The 20,210-nt window shown below is 45.8% G+C and overlaps 2 protein-coding genes across 4 annotated transcripts in view; one reads left to right on the top strand and one right to left on the bottom strand.

The window, feature by feature from the left end:
* Positions 1-20,210, top strand: part of macrod1 (mono-ADP ribosylhydrolase 1) — a 109,093-nt gene that overhangs the window by 14,227 nt on the left and 74,656 nt on the right. The window lies entirely within an intron of this gene.
* LOC109864960 (leucine-rich repeat transmembrane protein FLRT1-like) lies at positions 5,760-19,156 on the bottom strand. 2 transcript variants are annotated; one of them, XM_031797201.1, is made up of 3 exons: positions 17,407-19,156; positions 11,169-12,056; positions 5,760-10,301 (listed from the first exon to the last, which is right to left on the bottom strand). In XM_031797201.1, the coding sequence occupies exons 2-3, from the start codon at positions 12,043-12,045 to the stop codon at positions 9,079-9,081; spliced, it is 2,100 nt and encodes a 699-aa protein (XP_031653061.1). In that variant the 5' UTR covers positions 12,046-12,056; positions 17,407-19,156; the 3' UTR covers positions 5,760-9,078. The 2 variants fall into 2 exon arrangements, with proteins under 2 accessions (XP_031653061.1, XP_020308644.1); XM_020453055.2 differs by lacking the exon at positions 17,407-19,156 and having other exon boundaries at positions 11,169-13,271.

Here is a 20,210-nt window from a genome sequence, read left to right as displayed (position 1 = left end):
TCACCTATGGGCACAAACCCACCGTCGCTGGACCAGACATGACTGGCAAAAAGTGCTCTTCACTGACGTGTCGCGGCTTTGTCTCACCAGGGGTGATGATCGGATTCGCGTTTATCGTCGAAGGAATGAGCGTTACACCGAGGCCTGTACTCTGGAGCGGGGTCAATTTGGAGGTGGAGGGTCCGTCATGGTCTGGGGCGGTAGGACAGGAATGTCAGTGTTCTACCATGGCCAGTGAAGAGCCCCGATCTCAATCCCACTGAGCACGTCTGGGACCTGTTGGATCGGAGGGTGAGGGGTTGGGCCATTCACCCCCAGAAATGTCCGGGAACTTGTAGGTGCCTTGGTGGAAGAGTGGGGTAACATCTCACAGCAAGAACTGGCTAATCTGGTGCAGTCCATGAGGTGGAGATGCACTGCAGTACATAATGCAGCTGGTGGCCACACCATATACTGACTGTTACTTTTGATTTTGCCCCCCCCCCCCCCCCCCTTTGTTCAGGGACACATTATTCCATTTCTGTTAGTCACATGTCTGTGGAACTTGTTCAGTTTATGTCTCAGTTGTTGAATCTTATGTAAATACAAATATTTACACAAGTTAAGTTTGCTGAAAGTAAACGCAGTTTATTGTTGACAGTGAGAGGACATTTCTCTTTGCTGAGTGTTTTTATATACATATATACACTTCTACGCGGAAAAAACACTGCATTAAACTCAGTACTAGTATTGTTTTTCAATTTCGTTAAGCAGTTTGTGTTTCTTAACCAGGCAAAGCTAAATAGTAGGCTGGTGACTAATAGTTAAGGGGAAGCAAGAGGTTTGCTTGTATGATGTGTAGCCTATGATCAGATACGGAGCCTGCCTGCCTCTCTGCCCACAATCATCGCATGCTCCCCCGCAGCTCACCAGCTGATGTAGGCTGCGTGTGCTGGGTGTGGTGCATCCTTCCCACTGCTAGAGAACAGAACCCTTGCTTCTCTGCCCACCCAGTGCTGCTAATAGTCTGCTTATCAAATTAGCCTATCCAGTCCAAGTGCAAATACAAGTCACAGAAGGGCGAGTCCGAGTTACCAAAGGTCGAGAAGGCCAGTCCAAGTCTGAGTTACTAATGGTCGAATCCAAGTTGAGTCACAAGTTATGAAAATCGGGACTCGAGTACAACAAAACCATAACCAATGTTGCCACAACCGACATGGGTAATATTGGGATTGATGTTCTCACCCCCGTTTAACCCCCTCGGGCATGCTTGACTTGTCTTGCACATTCTAAGCGCTAGCAAACCCTCTTCAGAGATGAGGATGAAACTCCCATGGGAAATTCTAGAGGAACCCATTCTACAAGGTTGTATTGTTCTGTGCTCATACTTTTCCTTTTCTATTCCTGCCGTTAAGTAGGGTCGTTAAGTAGGGTCGTTAAGTAGGGTCATTGAATCTGTAAGAGGCGGAAATGAGTCGGTGTTTATTCTGTAGGTCGGAGAGAGGCTGTGTTGCCCGAGAGCTCTCCTGATGCTGGAGCAGTGTGCATTCTCTCTCCTGCTACTCTACTAGGAACGTAATTAATTTGTATCAATTGAATGTCATTGCCAAAGGTTGTCAGTTTTGTACTGTACTACGATTAGTGCTACTCAGTGAGAGGTAGTTAAATGGACAGGAAGAGCACAATCACATGGGCTAGCTAGCTCACTGAAAGGTTTCAGAGATTAGATGGCTGGTGCACACACACACACACACACACACACACACATGCCCTTACCGTCGGGGAGATGGTATGACGTCTGATACCAACAGACAGTTTCTATCTACAAGCCATCAGAATGCTGAACACTGGCGCACGTTGTCTCGCTCTCCTCCCTACTGCAGCGAAAGGGCACCACAGCACAGCTGTGTTTATAGCTCTGTCTTTTGCTGAAGCATAATTTCAGCCATTTAGTTTCTTACTTGTTTCTGACTGAAAGGTTCTGTTACTGAAATCCCTCAACCCTTACTCTCTTTACATGAAACATATATGCATCGCATGCGACCAATATCTCCTGGTTATGACAAACTCAGAACACAGTAACACGTGTCAGCTCGATAGTGTTTGTACAAGCTACTAATGATAACATTACTTATTATAATATTGATGATTAATAATAATAGTAATAATAACAATAAGGAGATCAAGAAAAAGGAGGGTATAGTTGTGAGAGCTGTGTGTATATTATGTGTGACAAACAGGTGCTGTTAGATTACAGTATCATTGTTCTGCCTGTTTGAAACAGTGTTGTCTGTATGTATATGGAGGATTTATGAAGACGGGCACGTTTGACATTTAGGCTATTGATTATAGACCTAATTAAGTTTGTTTCCTCAATTTTCTTAGATAATTAGGCTAAGGCAGGGAATGTATCCTCGTCTCTGCTGTGGCCTCCGCCACATTGTTCTCAATCCCAATATGCTGGTTAACTTTGCTATTATGCACATACAGTGGGGAGGACAAGTATTTGATACACTGCCGATTTTGCAGGTTTTCCTGCTTACAAGCAAGTAGAGGTCTGTCATTTTTATCATAGGTACACTTCAACTGTGAGAGACAGAATCTGAAACAAAATTGCAGAAATTCGCATTGTATGATTTTTAAGTCATTAATTTGCATTTTATTGCATGACATAAGTATTTGATCACCAACCAATCAGTAAGAATTCCGGCTCTCACAGACCTGTTAGTTTTTCTTTAAGAAATCTTCCTGTTCTCCACTCATTACCTGTATTAACTGCACCTGTTTGAACTCGTTACCTGTATAAAAAACACCTGTCCACACACTCAATCAAACAGACTCCAACCTCTCCACAATGGCCAAGACCAGAGAGCTGTGTAAGGACATCAGAGTTAAATTGTAGACCTGCACAAGGCTGGGATGGGCCACAGGACAATAGGCAAGCAGCTTGGTGAGAAGACAACAACTGTTGGCACAATTATTAGAAAATGGAAGAAGTTCAAGATGACGGTCAATCACCCTCGGTCTTTGGCTCCATGCAAGATCTCACCTCGTGGGGCATCAATGATCATGAGGAAGGATCTGGAGAAAGTCTGTATGGAGGAGTGGGCCAAAATCCCTGCTGCGGTGTGTGCTAACCTGGTCAAGAACTACAGGAAACGTATGATCTCTATAATCGCAAACAAAGGTTTCTGTACAAATATTAAGTTCAGCTTTTCTGATGTATCAAATACTTATGTCATGCAATAAAATGCAAATTAATTACTTAAAAATCATACAATGTGATTTTCTGGATTTTTTGTTTTAGATTCCGTCTCTCACAGTTGAAGTGTACCTATGATTAAAAATTACAGACCTCTACATGCTTTGTAAGTAGGAAACACTGCCGATTTTTGAGGTTATCAAATACTTGTTCTCCCCACTGTAGCAACATAGGGAATGGTGCCAGTTCTACGGGGCGCACTGAAGATGGTTTCAGAACGGTGGACAGCGACCGTATCCAATGACGGACAAAGCACATTTGTTATAAAATAATATTAGATTTATTAGTGTTGCACCATTATTTTAACATAATATAACCATATACAATGTCAGTATCACATGTCTTAGAGTGATGGACTATCCACCCCTATGGCCTCCACAATGGATTAGTCCACTCATACCGGTGCCAATCACACAGGTGTCTTGTGCACCATATATCGACCAAACAATCGACCAGTCAACTAAATCGGGTCAGCCCTATGCTATTCTACTGCGCCATTTACTTTATATTCGTATTGTTATCTTTGATTTCATATTGTTGTTGCGTTGTCATAATGTTGAGCGATTTTAGTGCTTTTTGAGGTTTTGACAGAATTAATTAGCCCGGTTTTCGATTTTGGTTTCGATATTTTTTTTAAACATTAAATGCACTGTGTTATATGGGTTGAGTGCTGTAACAGCACATAAAAGTATTAATAAAAGTCCCATGATGGTAGTGATTGAACATTACTGCTTATCATTTATTAACCATCATGTACTCACATTACTTGACTTGTTGTTTATATTACATTTGTTTTATTTGATGACTTTATTATTTTATTCCAAGTCATCATCTCCTCTCTATGCTGTCTGACAAAATCACTATTTTAGTAATTCTTCAAAGTAAATAAGGCATGCTTTTATGACAGAGTACCAATTATTAATCACTTAGATCATGTATTTTCAGGTAGAGATACCTTGCGACACAACTGCTCTCAATCCCAGGTCTTCAGTCTCTTCTCTCCCTCTCTGGTCTGCAGCACACAGCCCGGATAATTAGGTGCACAATGGATTATGGTCATTGTAGTCAATTACCACGTTTTCTGCACTAAACTATGTAGAATATTGGCCTGTTGGAAACTACAAATCCCTACCACACAGTTCAGGCTTGATTGGATTTATTTCTAGAGAAACTGAGCATTGAGGTCACAGAAAAGCAACTAACGAAATGTAATTCAAATAATTAAACCAAGGTAGGTGAATTAGTTTAAAAATAACAGACCTTTTGGTTAGTCACTCAGCACTACATTGTCGAGAAGGAAACTGCAAGTAAGCATTTTGTTGGACGGTGTATATGTGTATCCCGTATGACTAATACAACGTATAAACACAGACACACCCGCCCTGTACTGTGTTACACAAACTGTTTGTCTGAGATAGACACTTATGCCCTCCCTGGCTTGTTATATTGATTTGTGCTTACAGCATTAGTACTCACTTAGAATGGGAGGCTTGTCCTCACGTTAACATACAGACAGACTATGTAGACTAGATGCACACACACACACACACACACGTCTCCAGACCATATAGACTAGATACGCATGCACGATCAAGAGCATGCTGATACACACTGGACGATACACACCTGGACGAGCCGAGGCGGAGCCGTGGCGGGGGGAGCCTGGGCGAGCCGGGGCGGGGGGAGCCTGGGCGAGCCGGGGGGAGCCTGGGCGAGCCGGGGGGGAGCCGAGCCGAGGGGGAGCCGGGCCGGGCGAGCCGAAGGGGAGCCGAGGGGGCGGAGCTGGGCGGGGGTGGGGGGCGGGCGAGAGCCCGAGCGGGAGCCCGGGCGAGAGCCGGGCGCTGGGGAGCCAGGAGAAAAAACTCTGATGCTTCCAATATGTGATGTCAGCATTCTGTGAGGACTGACGATGGGAGACGAGAAGCAAGTACAGGGAGTGAATATTTTAATAAATAACCGACATGAAACAAAATCTACCAAAGCTCATGCCAGAGAATTAAATGTTAATTTCTCTACCATAAGCCGCCTCCAACGTCGTTTTAGAGAATTTGGCAGTACATCCGACCGGCCTCACAACCGCGGACCATTTGTAGTCACTTCAGCCCAGGAACTCCACATCCAACTTCTTTACCTGTGGGATCGTCGGAGACCAGCCACCCGGACAGCTGATGAAACTGAGGAGTATTTCTGTCTGAAATAAAAACTCATTCTGATTGGCTGGGCCTGGCTCCCCAGGGTTGGACCTGGCTCCCAAGTGGGTGGGCCTATGCGGGTGGGCCTAAGCCCCTGCCCAGTCATGTGAAATCCGTAGATTAAGGCCTAATTTATCTATTTCAATTGACTGATTTCCTTATATGAACTGTAACTCAGTAAAATCGTCAATTGTTGCGTTTATATTTTTGTTCAGTATATTTAAGTTGACTTGATTCTTCCTAATATTATGCCAGTATATTTGTACAGTATAATTTAACACAACCCACCACCACCTCTCAATAAAACACATATGAAAACATTTGAAGTTTAACCAATATATTTTTTTTATTCGCATAGAAAATCAAAGAAACCAAACAAACAGTTCTCACTGTTTAGATTTATACATAAGACATTGTGAAAAGCTGAGCGTATTGAAAGGAAAGGTTTCTAAGACCTAAAGAAGGCTCTAGATCTTTTCTCTTCCCCCAGAATGCTTTTCCCACTGGAGTTTTGGATTGGAAAAAGACACAAGGCTAATTAAGTTTAGCATGGTATATTTAAGCAATAAGGTACGAGGGGGTGTGGTATATGGCCAATATACCACGGCTAAGGGCTGTTCATATGTACGACGCAACGCGGAGCGCCTGGAAAAACTCCTGTGGTATATTGGCCATATACCACAAACCCCCTCGGTGCCTTATTGCTATTATAAACTGGTTACAAATGTAATTAGAACAGGAAAAATACATGTTTTGTCATACCCGTGGCCAATCAGCACTTAGGGCTCGAACCACCCAGTTTATAATAAAAACTATAGTGTATACATAACTCACTCAAACACTCTTTTCTTTCTCTCCCTCCTTTTCCCATCACTCTCTTTACTCTTCTCTCCATTGTGATTCAGTTGTGATTGAGAGGCCAGAACATTGTTATAATATACGTAGAGTGACAGAAATACACTTCAGAGTGTGTGATTAGAGTGCATAGATGCACAGTGCTGCAGTTTGGTTCATCCATGATTTCTACGGAACTCTTCCCCCCCCCCCCCCACCTGTGACCTGACTGTCTCGCTGGATCTGAATGACTGACTATGATGCACACAGAGCTACTAAGTAGATACTAAGTAGATACTAAGTAGCTGTAATGGTACGGCTATTACAGCTTGCTGTGTTCAGATGTTTGCGTGCTGAATGGGTACATCACTGTAAACACATGCTTTTCCCTTCATCTTTCCTGATAGCAACCAATAGAAAATGCCTTTTGCTTGATTTACTTAATTTGATTGCAGACATTTCTGTATGATTGTCCAGTTAACATGCCTTTGCCATTCATATTATGATGACATGCAATAAGCAAAAGGATATATCCTTTAATATTGGTGTTCTGTATGTTAAGGGAAATGCCAATATGTTGAATTATTGTAATAACAATTGTAATTGTAATAACAATTTTATCTCTTTAAAGATGGGCACGTTTGATGAATACACTCTTTTCACTGTCTGCCCCTTCCTGTACTAAAATATCAATAATAGGTCAAGTAGAAATGAACTGGTCCTGTTAAGAAGTAGCAGGTTTTGGATGAGGTCCTAGCTATATTCCTACCCTTTTCACTGTTTCCCTCTGCCATTAGTCCTCCCTTTGCGCTCCCTCTTCACTCTCCCTCCTCTTTTGTCTATCTCGCTCCCTACTTTTTCTCCCTCCCTCTTCACTCTCCCTCCTCTTTTGTCTATCTCGCTCCCTACTTTTTCTCCCTCTCTCTTTATCTCTCTCGAAGGATCAGGGCCTATATTCTTCCTTTTCACCCTTTCCCTCTTTTATTATCTTCCTCAATTATTCTGTCTCTCTTTTTAACCTCCCTATGCTTACTCCTATCTCTCCCTCTCACTAGAGTCCCCGGGCGGACATCGCTGCAGTAGGAGCCCCTGTCCCTCAGAGCTGCTATCAGCTCTTCTCAGCTAGAACAAAGTTATCTCGCTCTCATTCTCTCTCTCTCTCTCTCTCTCTCTGCAGCACAAAATAAACAGAGAAATAAAATATAAAAACAGGAGGGGAAAGAGAAAAGTAGAGGTCTAAGATAGGAACATATATATTTTCTGTCAGTCAGTGATGAGTTGTTGTGACTATTACCATCAAACCCTTACCCGTGTGTCTACTCAGCAAATACAGAAGTAGGTAGTTGTATACACTACATGACCAAAGGTATGTGGACACACTCTCGTCAAACATCTCATTCCATAATCACGGGCATTAATATGGAGTTGGTCCCCCCTTTGCAGCCTCCACTCTTCTGGGAAGGACTTCCACAAAATGTTGGAACATTGCTGTGGGGGCTTGCTTCCATTCAGTCATGAGCATTAGAGGTCAGGCACGGATGTTAGGTGATTAGGCCTGGCTCGCAGTCAGCATTCCAATTCATCCCAAAGGTGTTCGATGGGGTTGAGGTCAGGGCTCTGTGCAGGCCAGTTGCCAGTTATGCTGTAGCGTAAAGATTTCCCTTCACTGGAACTAAGCGGCCTAGCCCGAACCATGAAAAACAGCCCCAGACCATCATTCCTCCTCCACCAAACATTACAGTTGGCACTATGCATTGGGGCAGGTAGTGTTCGTCTGAGATCTGCCAAACCCAGTTTCGTCCATTGGACTGCCAGATGGTGAAGCGTGATCACTCTCGAGTCCACTGCTCCAGACTCCAATGGCGGCAAACTTTACACCACTCCAGCCGACACTTGGCATTGCGCATGGTGATCTTAGGCTTGTGTGCGGCTGCTCGGCCATGGAAACCCATTTAATGAAGCTCCCGACGAATAGTTCTTGTGCTGACGTTGCTTTCCAGAGACAGTTTAGAACTCTGTAGTGAGTGTTGCAACCGAGGACAGACCATTTCTACGTGCTTCAGCACTTGGCGGTCCTGTTCTGTGAGCTTGTGTGGCCTACCACTTTGCGGCTGAGCCATTGTTGCTCCTAGACATTCCCACTTCACAATAACAGCACTTACAGTTGACCGGGGCAGCTCCAGCAGGACAGACATTTGAAGAACTGACTTGTTGGAAAGGTGGCATCCTATGACGGTGCCACGTTGAAAGTTACTGAGCTCTTCAGGAAGGCCATTCTACTGCCAATGTTTGTCTATGGAGATTTCATGGCTGTGTGCTTGATTTTTTTACCTGTCAGCAACGTGTATGGCTGAAATAGCCGAATCCACTCATTTGAAAGGGTGTCCACATACTTTTGTATATATAGTGTAGCAGTCTACAAAAGTGTTTCTCTCTGGAATATATTTGCCTTTTAGCGTCTGCCTACGCCTAAACATCCACCTCAAACTACTAACGGTCTTTTATGGAATAGAAGGAAGAGTACAGTAGCTGTAAAGATACTGAGACCTCAAAACAATGTATAAACATGAGAAGCACTGAAACACTTCTGTCACCCAGCAAACATGTATGTGGGGTGGCCCTGTGGGGACACAGCAACCCAAGCCAGTCAGCCAGTAACAGATAAATAAGATTCAGAGCAGAAGTGAGGAGGCACAGAGGGTACTTTGGAACCAAGGAGACCAACCAACCAACCAACCGCCTGCTGGAACCGTATCCTTAGAACGGCATCCAACCGGTGGGGGTGGGAGAAGTGTGTCTGAGTGGATGTCATCACGTGTAGGAGTAGTCTATATCCGGGATCATCCCTTGCTCCCGGTAACCCTGGTTGGTCCCGTAGCCTGCCGTGTGACCCAGTTGGGTGATGATGCCATTGTGACTCTGGTTGCTTCGGTAGGTGCCGTTACCGTGCGATGAGGGGAAGATGGTGTGCACGTAGGTCACATCTTCACCTCCTTTGGGTTGCAGTGGCTGATGGGTCGTCATGGGCGTCATGGCGAAGCCGGGGCTCCTGATCTCCAGGATGGAGCTGTCCTTCTTAGTACCCGACTCCACGTAGTCATCGTACGGCTTCCCGACCACGCGCTGACCTCTGACCCCATAGGAGTCTGTTTCCCCGGAGACATACCCGGTGCGCTGGCCATACCAGCAGAAGATGCCGAAGATGAGTATGAGGGAGACTAGGGCTGTGGCTCCGCCAATGATCTCGGCCAGGGGGAGGGCTGCCATCTCTGTGTCCGAGTCCTCACCCCCATTTCCCCCCTCGGGGCGCAGAGCCTCCCCCGTCTCTATCTGAGAGCAGACGGGGCTCTGGTCTATTGTGTCCTTTTCCTGTTGCTGTCCTCTCTGTGACCCTCCAGAGTGGGAGGAGGTGGAGCGCAGGGGGAGAAGGCAGATGAGATAGTGTGATCGTGGCGTGAGCTGGGTTAGTAGGTACTGCTGTCTCTCCCCGGGTACCAGCGTCTCTGTGATGGAACCCAGAGCGGCGCTGCTGCCCAGCCTCAGCCAGGACAGCCGGAAGGAGGGCGCCGGCCGCGGGCACAGCCACGTCACCTGCACACTGTCCGCCGACAGAGGCTTCACGGTGAGTTCTAAAGCGTTGTGTGAGGCATGACCCCCCGCCTCTCCTCCCGGTGGTAATGGTTTCACCAGGCCCGGCCGTATGGCTCTGAGGGTGAACAGAGAGCCCTGGGTGGGGGGAAAGGTGGTAGTACTAGTGACACCTCCTCCTCTACCCCCCACACTGTTCACCCCTCCTGGGGGGCCTTCACACTGGTCCATGAGCCCAGAGAGGTCCCTGAGGGCCTGGCCTCGCACCGCCTCCGGTCCGTGGCAGGTCAGGCCCCGTACTGTCACCGCCGCCCCGCGGCCATACAGCCAGGCGTGGAGCCAGTGCAGGTTGCAGCCACAGTACCAGGGGTTCCCCCGGAGCAGCAACAGCTCCAGGCCGTCCGTGTCCCTCAGCAGCCCCCGGGGCAGAGTGGTGAGGTTGTTCCCTGCAGGCATGGAAGTGGACACAAGTCACTCTACGTATGGCACCTGATGTAGAATAATATGCTCATCTGCTGCTAATTTTGTGAGTAGTTCACTAAAGTTACTCTGCAATATACAGAGTATATGTCTAGACTCAGAGCAATGTCAAATCTTAACTAGAATCCTAAGCAAACTATTTGCAGCTGTTCTCATTAGGGTTGAACAGTGGGAACCGGGTTACCGAGATTTACCACCCAAACCCACTCCCTTTTCCCGATTTTATAAATAACTGCGAGAAACCGGTAAATTTGAATGTTATTTTTATGAACAGCATGACTTGAAATGGAAGTGTTAAATTATATGCAATATCTAAATCTGTCTTCTCTACGGGCCAAGGTCTACTCTCTGCTATCTGCATGATCAATCATTAACTCTTAGGGTGGGGACAGACAGCGCATCTCAGTATGAAGAGGAGTTCACAATGCATGTATCATCTCATCATGGCAACTTCTTTTCTTGTGGACGGTAGGAATACATTTGCTGCAGCAGAACAGTAATATAAGGACTGAATGCATGTCCAATTTACACATCTCCATCTGGCTTTCGGAGGTTTCCTTCTTTTTTCATTGTAAAGATGCATTTTTTAAATTGCAACTGCAGAGTTTTAAAACAGCCCATCAGTCTAATATTGTTATTTTAAATCAGTGCGCACGCAAGTGCACCCTGTCTTTCTCTCCATCAATTCTGTGGTTCTGTCGTGCGTAATGTGCAGTAGCCTGTAATTATGTTTTGGATAACGGCACTATTATTTAGACTTTTTTGGCCTTGGGATAATAAAATGTGTAATGTAGGGCTGATCAGGCTCAGGTAGCATCAGGCTGGTTGGTTACCTGACAGATCCAGCCGCTGCAGCCTCCTCATCCCGTCCAGGGTCCCCCGAGGCACGTGAATCAGTCCGTTGTCTTGCAGGTGCAGCCTCATCAGGTGTGTGCTGGGCAGGTTGATGGGTGGGGCCTGCAGGGCATTGCGGACTAGCGACAGCTCCGTGAGGTTGGCCAGGCGGGAGAAGGTGTCGTCGGCGATGCGGGTGTTGGCCAGGAGATTCCCGTCCAGGACCAGGCGTCTCAGTGAGGCCAGGCCCCGGAAGGCGTGGGTGGGGATGGTGTTGATGCGGTTGTCGTCTAACCTCAGCTCCTCTAAAGAAGCCGGGAGGCCAGCTGGGATGCTGGACAGGTGGTTCCGTGAGAGGAAGAGTAACCTCAGCCGCCGCGTACCGGAGAAGGCCCGCTCCTGAATGCTCACCGTGGAGATGGAGTTGTCGTCCAGGTGTAGCCTCTCTAGCAACGGTAACCTGGCCAATACCGTGCGCGGCAACGTCCGAATGTTGTTGTCCTGCAGGTGTAGTTCCCGTAGCGACGGCGGCAGGTGTATAGGAAACTCGTCTAGTTGGTTGGCGTAAAGGTAGACCACACGGATACTACTGCTGCGCTCTAACGACGCCGGCAGGCCGGAGTTGGCCAACCGGTTGCTCTGTAGGTAGAGAACAGTAGCTGTTAACGGTAGAGGAGGGATCATGCTCAGGCTCCGGTCGTTACAGTAAACAAAGCCCTCGTCACACCGGCACACTGACGGGCACGGGAAGTCTTCCTCGCCTTCCTCCATGGCAACTGCTGCCGCCGCCAACTCCAGCATCTCGGCCAATAGAGTCAGGCACAGGAGGAGCAGAAAGAGCCAATCACGGAGCTCGGTCAGACTCTCGGCAGCCATAATCCCACCCTCTGTGAGTGGGAGAGAGACCGAGAGTTAATGAGTTTTGAGAGTCGTTGTGCTTTAGGAAAGAGAAAGAATAAGAGTTACAGCTCATTTCTGGATTTTGAAATTCTTGTGTTGTGTAAATGTGTTGTCTTCAATTTTTAGTGATGTGATGTCTTTTGTTGGGTGTTTGAACAAAGAAAGTGTATGAATAGTCGCTGTGCCCAATGGAGTGGAGCTGTCCTGATAATATGGGTCCCTCCTACCAACCAGAAGCTGTCCTGATAATATGGGTCCCTCCTACCAACCAGAAGTTGTCAGGATAATATGGGTCCCTCCTACCAACAAGAAGCTGTCCTGATAATATGGGTCCCTCCTACCAACCAGAAGTTGTCAGGATAATATGGGTCCCTCCTACCAACAAGAAGCTGTCCTGATAATATGGGTCCCTCCTACCAACTAGAAGCTGTCCTGATAATATGGGTCCCTCCTACCAACCAGAAGCTGTCCTGATAATATGGGTCCCTCCTACCAACCAGAAGCTGTCCTGATAATATGGGTCCCTCCTACCAACCAGAAGCTGTCCTGATAATATGGGTCCCTCCTACCAACCAGAAGCTGTCCTGATAATATGGGTCCCTCCTACCAACCAGAAGCTGTCCTGATAATATGGGTCCCTCCTACCAACCAGAAGCTGTCCTGATAATATGGGTCCCTCCTACCAACCAGAAGTTGTCAGGATAATATGGGTCCCTCCTACCAACCAGAAGTTGTCAGGATAATATGGGTCCCTCCTACCAACCAGAAGCTGTCCTGATAATATGGGTCCCTCCTACCAACCAGAAGTTGTCCTGATAATATGGGTCCCTCCTACCAACCAGAAGTTGTCAGGATAATATGGGTCCCTCCTACCAACCAGAAGAGGATTGATTGGCATGTTAACTTTATTTTTTATTTTTTTATTTAACTAGGGAAGTCAGTTAAGAACAAATTCTTATTTACAATGACATGGAGGGGAAGTGAAGTTTGTGAGAGGAACACCGAGAGATGGGATCAAGTTTAACGAGAACTGGAGAGAGAAAATTAGTGAAAGGATTTTAGATGTTTTAATTCTCATGATGAGGGGGAAACATTAGGAGGGGAATTAGAATCAGATTAGCCTAGGTAATATTGGTAGCCTAGGTAATATTGGTGATGTTAATATTCTGGAAAACATCTTTCCCCCCCTTGATAAATTTGAATAAACCAACAAAAAAGTATTCAGACCCCTTGACTTTTTTCACATTTTGTTACTTTACAGCCTTATTAAAAAATTTATTAAATTGTATTTTTTCCTCATCAATCTACACACAATACCCCATAATGACAAAGAAAAAGGTCAAAAAAATAAAATTGCACATTTATTACAAATACAAAACTGAAATCACAAGTATTCAGACTCTTTACGCAGTACTTTGTTGAAGCGCCTTTGGCTGGGCCACTCAAGGACATTCAGAGACTTGTCCCAAAGCCACTCCTGCGCCCTTATATATTATATTGACCGGTGTGTGCCTTTCCAAATCATGTCCAATCAATTTCATTTACCATTGGGTGGACTCCAATCAAGTTGTAGAAACATCTCAAGGATGATCAATGGAAACAGGATGCACCTGAGCTCAATTACGAGTGTTTATTTATTTATATTTTTTTCACCTTTATTTAAAGGTGAAAAAAACATTTACAATTGTGACCTGGCCAAGATAAAGCAAAGCAGTTCGACACATACAACGACACAGAGTTACACATGGAGTAAAACAAACATACAGTCAATAATACAGTATAAACAAGTCTATATACGATGTGAGCAAATGAGGTGAGATAAGGGAGGTAAAGGCAAAAAAAAGGCCATAGTGGCAAAGTAAATACCATATAGCAAGTAAAACACTGGAATGGTAGATTAGCAGTGGAAGAATGTGCAAAGTAGAAATAAAAACAATGGGGTGCAAAGGAGCAAAATAAATAAATTAATTAAATACAGTAGGGAAAGAGGTAGTTGTTTGGGCTAAATTATAGGTGGGCTATGTACAGGTGCAGTAATCTGTGAGCTGCTCTGAGAGTTGGTGCTTAAAGCTAGTGAGGGAGATAAGTGTTTCCAGTTTCAGAGATTTATGTAGTTCGTTCCAGTCATTGGCAGCAGAGAACTGGAAGGAGAGGCGGCCAAAGAAAGAATTGGTTTTGGGGGTGACCAGAGAGATATACCTGCTGGAGCGCGTGCTACAGGTGGGTGATGCTATGGTGACCAGCGAGCTGAGATAAGGGGGGACTTTACCTAGCAGGGTCTTGTAGATGACATGGAGCCAGTGGGTTTGGCGACGAGTATGAAGCGAGGGCCAGCCAACGAGAGCGTACAGGTCACAATGGTGGGTAGTATATGGGGCTTTGGTGACAAAACAGATTGCACTGTGATAGACTGCATCCATTTTGTTGAGTAGGGTATTGGAGGCTATTTTGTAAATGACATCGCCGAAGTCGAGGATTGGTAGGATGGCCAGTTTTACAAGGGTATGTTTGGCAGCATGAGTGAAGGATGCTTTGTTGCGAAATAGGAAGCCAATTCTAGATTTAACTTTGGATTGGAGATGTGGGTTTGGAAGGAGAGTTTACAGTCTAACCAGACACCTAGGTATTTGTAGTTGTCCACCTATTTTAAGTCAGAGCCGTCCAGAGTAGTGATGTTGGACAGGCGGGCAGGTGCAGGCAGCGATCGGTTGAAGAGCATGCATTTAGTTTTACTTGTATTTAAGAGCAATTGGAGGCCACGGAAGGAGAGTTGTATGGCATTGAAGCTTGCCTGGAGGGTTGTTAACACAGTGTCCAAAGAAGGGCCAGAAGTATACAGAATGGTGTCGTCTGCGTAGAGGTGGATCAGAGACTCACCAGCAGCAAGAGCGACATCATTGATGTATACAGAGAAGAGAGTCGGTCCAAGAATTGAACCCTGTGGCACCCCCATAGAGACTGCCAGAGGTCCGGACAGCAGACCCTCCGATTTGACACACTGAACTCTATCAGAGAAGTATTTGGTGAACCAGGCGAGGCAATCATTTGAGAAACCAAGGCTGTCGAGTCTGCCGATGAGGATGTGGTGATTGACAGAGTCAAGCCTTGGCAAGATCAATGGATACGGCTGCACAGTAATGTTTCTTATCGATGACGGTTAAGATAACGTTTAGGTCCTTGAGCGTGTCTGAGGTGCACCCATGACCAGCTCTGAAACCAGATTGCATAGCAGAGAAGGTATGGTGAGATTCGAAATGGTCGGGTAAATCTGTTTGTTGACTTGGCTTTTGAAGACCCTTAGAAAGGCAGGGTAGGATAGATATAGGTCTGTTGCAGTTTGGGTCAAGAGTGTCCCCCCCTTTGAACAGGGGGATGACCGCAGCTGCTTTCCAATCTTTGGGAATCTCAGACGACACGAAAGAGAGGTTGAACAGGCTAGTAATAAGGGTGGCAACAATTTCAGCAGATAATTTTAGAAAGAGAGAGAAATGGGGGAGGCTTGGGCGAGTTGCTGTGGGGGGTGCAGTGCTGTTGACCGGGGTAGGGGTAGCCAGGTGGAAAGCATGGCCAGCCATAGAAAAATGCTTATAGAAATGCTTAATTATAGTGGATTTATCAGTGGTGACAGTGTTTCCTATCTTCAGTGCAGAGTGTCATAGCAAAGGGTCTGAATATTTATGTAAATAAGGTCTTTCTGTTTTTTGTCTTTGTCATTATGGGGTATTGTGTGTAGATCTCTGAGGAAAATGTTAATTTAATCAATTTTAAAATAAGGCTGTAACAACAAAATGTGGATAAAGTTGAGGCGCCTGAATACTTTCCGAAGGCACTGTGTGCATGTCTGTAGTTTGTTGTACAAGTCGGAGAGGCAACGTAACTGGGATTTAGAAAAACCACAAACATTCACTCACAACAACCTGAGATGTACAGTATTATGCATGCTGTCTGTGTGTGTGGCTACAGTGGTTATTGTTCTCTAAATGTGGTATAAATTATTCAGTGAAGAGCTTCTGAATTCCCAAGAAATATTTAAGTGGATGTTTTACATGTCCTTTTTTAAAAACATTTATACGTTCCTCGGTTTACATTTCTCTGCTTGTCTTTTGGTGTTGAATATTTGAGGGCGCCATCAATTTACAATTCAGAAAAACAAAAAGGAATGTCAGTTGAGTTTTATAGCATACTGTTCATATGACAGAAAAATAAAGAAATGAGATGATACGTTATTGTGTACAGTGCAGTATATTCTAGGGGTTTCAGTCTTGAACATGTGTTTTCCTGTCCTCTGAAGTGCTTGACATGATTTGACAGAACATTTGACAAACAAATGCTCTGCAGGCAAGTTTTTCCACAAGTGTGTATGTGTGTGTGTTCTCACTCTCAGGACAACATGCAAAATTGCCCCTCGGCTCCAGTCAAAAGCAAACAAGAGATGCAAAGCAAACAAGAGATGGCAACAATGAGAGGGAGGAGTAGAGCAAGAGACTGAAAGAGACAGATGGAGAGATGGACAGACTGAGAGAAGGAGATGAGGCTGACTCTGGCAGTGGGTTGTGAGATACTCAGAATTGGATGAATTGGTTTTAAAAGGAGAATCATTAATAATGATGTAATGCTGCTGTGTATCTAGTGATATCCTCATGTGGACGTCAGGGCCTTGTGGAGGAGTTTTGGCACGTTGATGATAATGATTGATAAAGTTATATCCGGATTCAAGACCGGATCTGGAGGTGTTTCAGTCTATGTATATTTAGCACAAAACGTCCGGTTTCAAAGTAGTGCAACAGCCAACGTTCACCCAACAGAGGGAGGGAGGGAGTCAGGGAGCATAAAAATATATTGGAGAGTCTCCACTATGAATAACAAATAGCATGTAGCGCTCTGTGACGCCCGCCCGCCTGCTCTCTCTACCCTCTTTCTCCTTTCCCTCCCCCCTCTCTTTTCATCTCTCTCTCCTTGGATAATCTCTTTCATCTGTTCAGCTCCTCGTCCTTTTGTTTATTCACTCACTCCATTTCTTCTGACTGAGATTGGCTCAATCAGACCCCACCCAGCTCGCTCCTCCTCCAATCCTTCTCTCCTCCCTAGTGAGTCTGTTTTCCTTGGTCGTTTAATTTGGATTCTGTCCTTCCTACCTCACTCACTGCTATTTACTCTGAGGCATTGCTCTAAGAATTTCAAAACATCTTCTGAAATGACACAAATGAGCTGTATATCTCAGTAGAATATAGAGAACTTATGACAGGGTATGTTTTAAGACATTACAGAGCAACTTTGTACAAATATGTTGAACCTCAAATCTCTGAAGATGATGTTTGAGAAACCTGTTTAACTTACCCTCTCAGTGCTTAGTATCTCTTTGCCTTCTGTCTTTGTCTGTTCCACAGCTGAAGGGGCTGTGTGTGTGTGTGTGTGTGTGTGTGTGTGTGTGTGTGTGTGTGTGTGTGTGTGTGTGTGTGTGTGTGTGTGTGTGTGTGTGTGTGTGTGTGTGTGTGTGTTTCCAGTTCACTCTGTCCGTAATAGTTGAGGTTCAGTCAGTCCCCTCCTAGGCACCGTACTTCCTGTGGCATTGGTGAGTGATGAAGATGACGGTGACGATAATGATGTTTGTAGCCCGTAGGTCTCCTGGAAGCAGCATGGGAGAGGAGGAAGGCACAGGGAGCAGCATGGCCTAGCTAGCCTAACAGCCTACAGCCTCCAGCCCCATCCAGAGTAGCATCTGACATCTCAGGCAGTATCCAGGAGAGTCCGTCTTCAAGGCCTCTCTGCTGGTTGGTTTGTTGTCTTCGTGTTGATTTACATAGGTCCAGATGGTCATCCAGTCAGTCTGTGTCTGCATAGATTGAACCAGCCGGGGGGAATGGAGAACGTTACACAGTTTAGAGGTTAGAGGAAATGACTCGAACAGAGTGAAGGTGAAGGAGGAGGTGGTGGGATGAGAGGTCACAGGAGTCTGGGCCACTTGTTATCCTTCACTTTGAGGTTTAGAATGAATCATCTCTGGCTCTTAAGGCCTATAGTGACACTGGCACTTTTTCTCTCCTCGAATTTGCAGGGATTAGCGGCTAAAGATGATATTCCTCCCACTGTCTGTGACACTTGGGCCAGAGACACTGCACCCCCCCTGTGGGGAGAACAGAGAGGGCAGTTAGCTAGGACTCCTCACTCATATACACACACACACACACATGACATAATAGTGGATTATGGCATTAAAGAGCAGGCACCCTAGGGCTCTGGACAAATGCAGTGCACTATATAGGGAATAGGGTGCCATTTGGGTCATTACCATTCACTACTTTATCAATGAGTCAACTGTATACCAGCAGGGAAGGTTTCAGAATAACCATTATAATTTTTTTTGCTTAATACGAATGCTCAAGTCTAACCATGCTCAAGTTAATCTTCAAAGGACAGACACTCCAGCTTCAGTGACTAGACAGTTATGTGTGGCAAGGTGACGAGTCTAGGATTAAAGCACTGTTCTTCAGTCCACAGACTTTCAGTCCGGCCCAGTACTAATACACCCAATGCAGTTATTCAACTTCACATCAAGACTTTTGATTTGTTGAATCAGTTGTGTTAGTGCTGGTCTGGAACAAAAGCCTGCACACCCCAGACTTGAAGCACACCAGATTGAGAGGTCTAGAAAGGGAAAAGTGTAGCGTGTAGTGCGGTGAAGTAGTAATGTGTGGTGAGGTGTGGTAGTGTGGTGAGGTAGTGTAGTGAGGTAGTGTGGTGAGGTAATGTGGCGAGGTAGCGTGGTGAGGTAGTGTGGTGGTACTGTGGTGAGGTAGTGTAGCATAGTGTGGTAAGGTAGTGTAGCGAAGTGTGGTGAGGTAATGTAGCGAGGTAGCGTAGCATAGTGTAGTGAGGTAGTGTAGCATAGTGTGGTGAGGTAGTGTAGCATGGTGTGGTGATGTAGTGTAGCGAGGTAGCGTAGCATAGTGTAGTGAGGTAGTGTAGCATAGTGTGGTAAGAGAGTATAGCGAAGTGTGGTGAGGTAGTGTAGCGAAGTGTGGTGAGGTAGTGTAGCATAGTGTGGTGAGGTAGTGTAGCGTAATGTGGTGAGGTGGTGAGGTAGTGTAGCATGGTGTGGTGAAGGTAGTGAGGTAGTGTAGCGAGGTAGTGTAGCATAGTGTAGTGAGGTAGTGTAGCATAGTGTGGTGAGGTAGTGTAGCGTAGCGTAATGTGGTGAGGTAGTGTGGTGAGGTAGTGTAGCGTAGCGTATTGTGGTGAGGTAGCGTAGTGTGGTGAGGTAGTGTAGCGTAATGTGGTGAGGTAGCGTAGTGTGGTGAGGTAGCGTAATGTGGTGAGGTAGTGTGGTGAGGTAGCGTGGTGCGGTAGTGTAGTGTGCTGAGATAGTGTAGCTTAGTGCGCTGAGATAGTGTAGCTTAGTGTGCTGAGATAGTGTAGCTTAGTGTGCTGAGGTAGTGTAGCTTAGTGTGCTGAGGTAGTGTAGCTTAGTGTGCTGAGGTAGTGTAGCTTAGTGTGCTGAGGTAGTGTAGCTTAGTGTGCTGAGGTAGTGTAGCTTAGTGTGCTGAGGTAGTGTAGCTTAGTGTGCTGAGGTAGTGTAGCTTAGTGTGCTGAGGTAGTAATGTCAGTGTAGTGTATTTTGGTGTGGTGGTTGTGTTTCTGTGCTCCTCTCTCCCCATGCTGACACAGCCTATATCCAGCCATGGATAGCTAGTACTGTAGCAGTAGAATAGAATATAGAGTAGAATGGTTCCTCTGGGTCTCATTGGCTGACAGCTCTATTGTCCTGACCTCTGCTGAATGTCTGTTCTGCAGCACAACACTTAGAACAGCAGTTACACTGTACTACTGGAGATGGACTGGGTCTTTTACAGCGTTATGGACTGGGTCTTTTACAGCATTATGGACTGGGTCTTACAGCATTATGGACTGGGTCTTACAGTATTATGGACTGGGTCTTACAGCATTATGGACTGGGTCTTACAGCATTATGGACAGGGTCTTGTGTGGCAGTACCACAGATGGACTGGGTCTTGTGCGGCAGTACCACAGATGGACTGGGTCCTGTTCGGCAGTACCACAGATTGACTGGGTCTTATGCAACAGTACCACAGATGGACTGGGTCTTGTGCGGCAGTACCACAGATAGACTGGGTCTTGTGCGG

This window comes from Oncorhynchus kisutch, linkage group LG19 (genome assembly GCF_002021735.2).
Source record: "Oncorhynchus kisutch isolate 150728-3 linkage group LG19, Okis_V2, whole genome shotgun sequence".
NCBI classification, from domain to species: Eukaryota; Metazoa; Chordata; class Actinopteri; order Salmoniformes; family Salmonidae; genus Oncorhynchus; species Oncorhynchus kisutch.
This window is presented reverse-complemented; position numbering and strand designations above follow the sequence as displayed.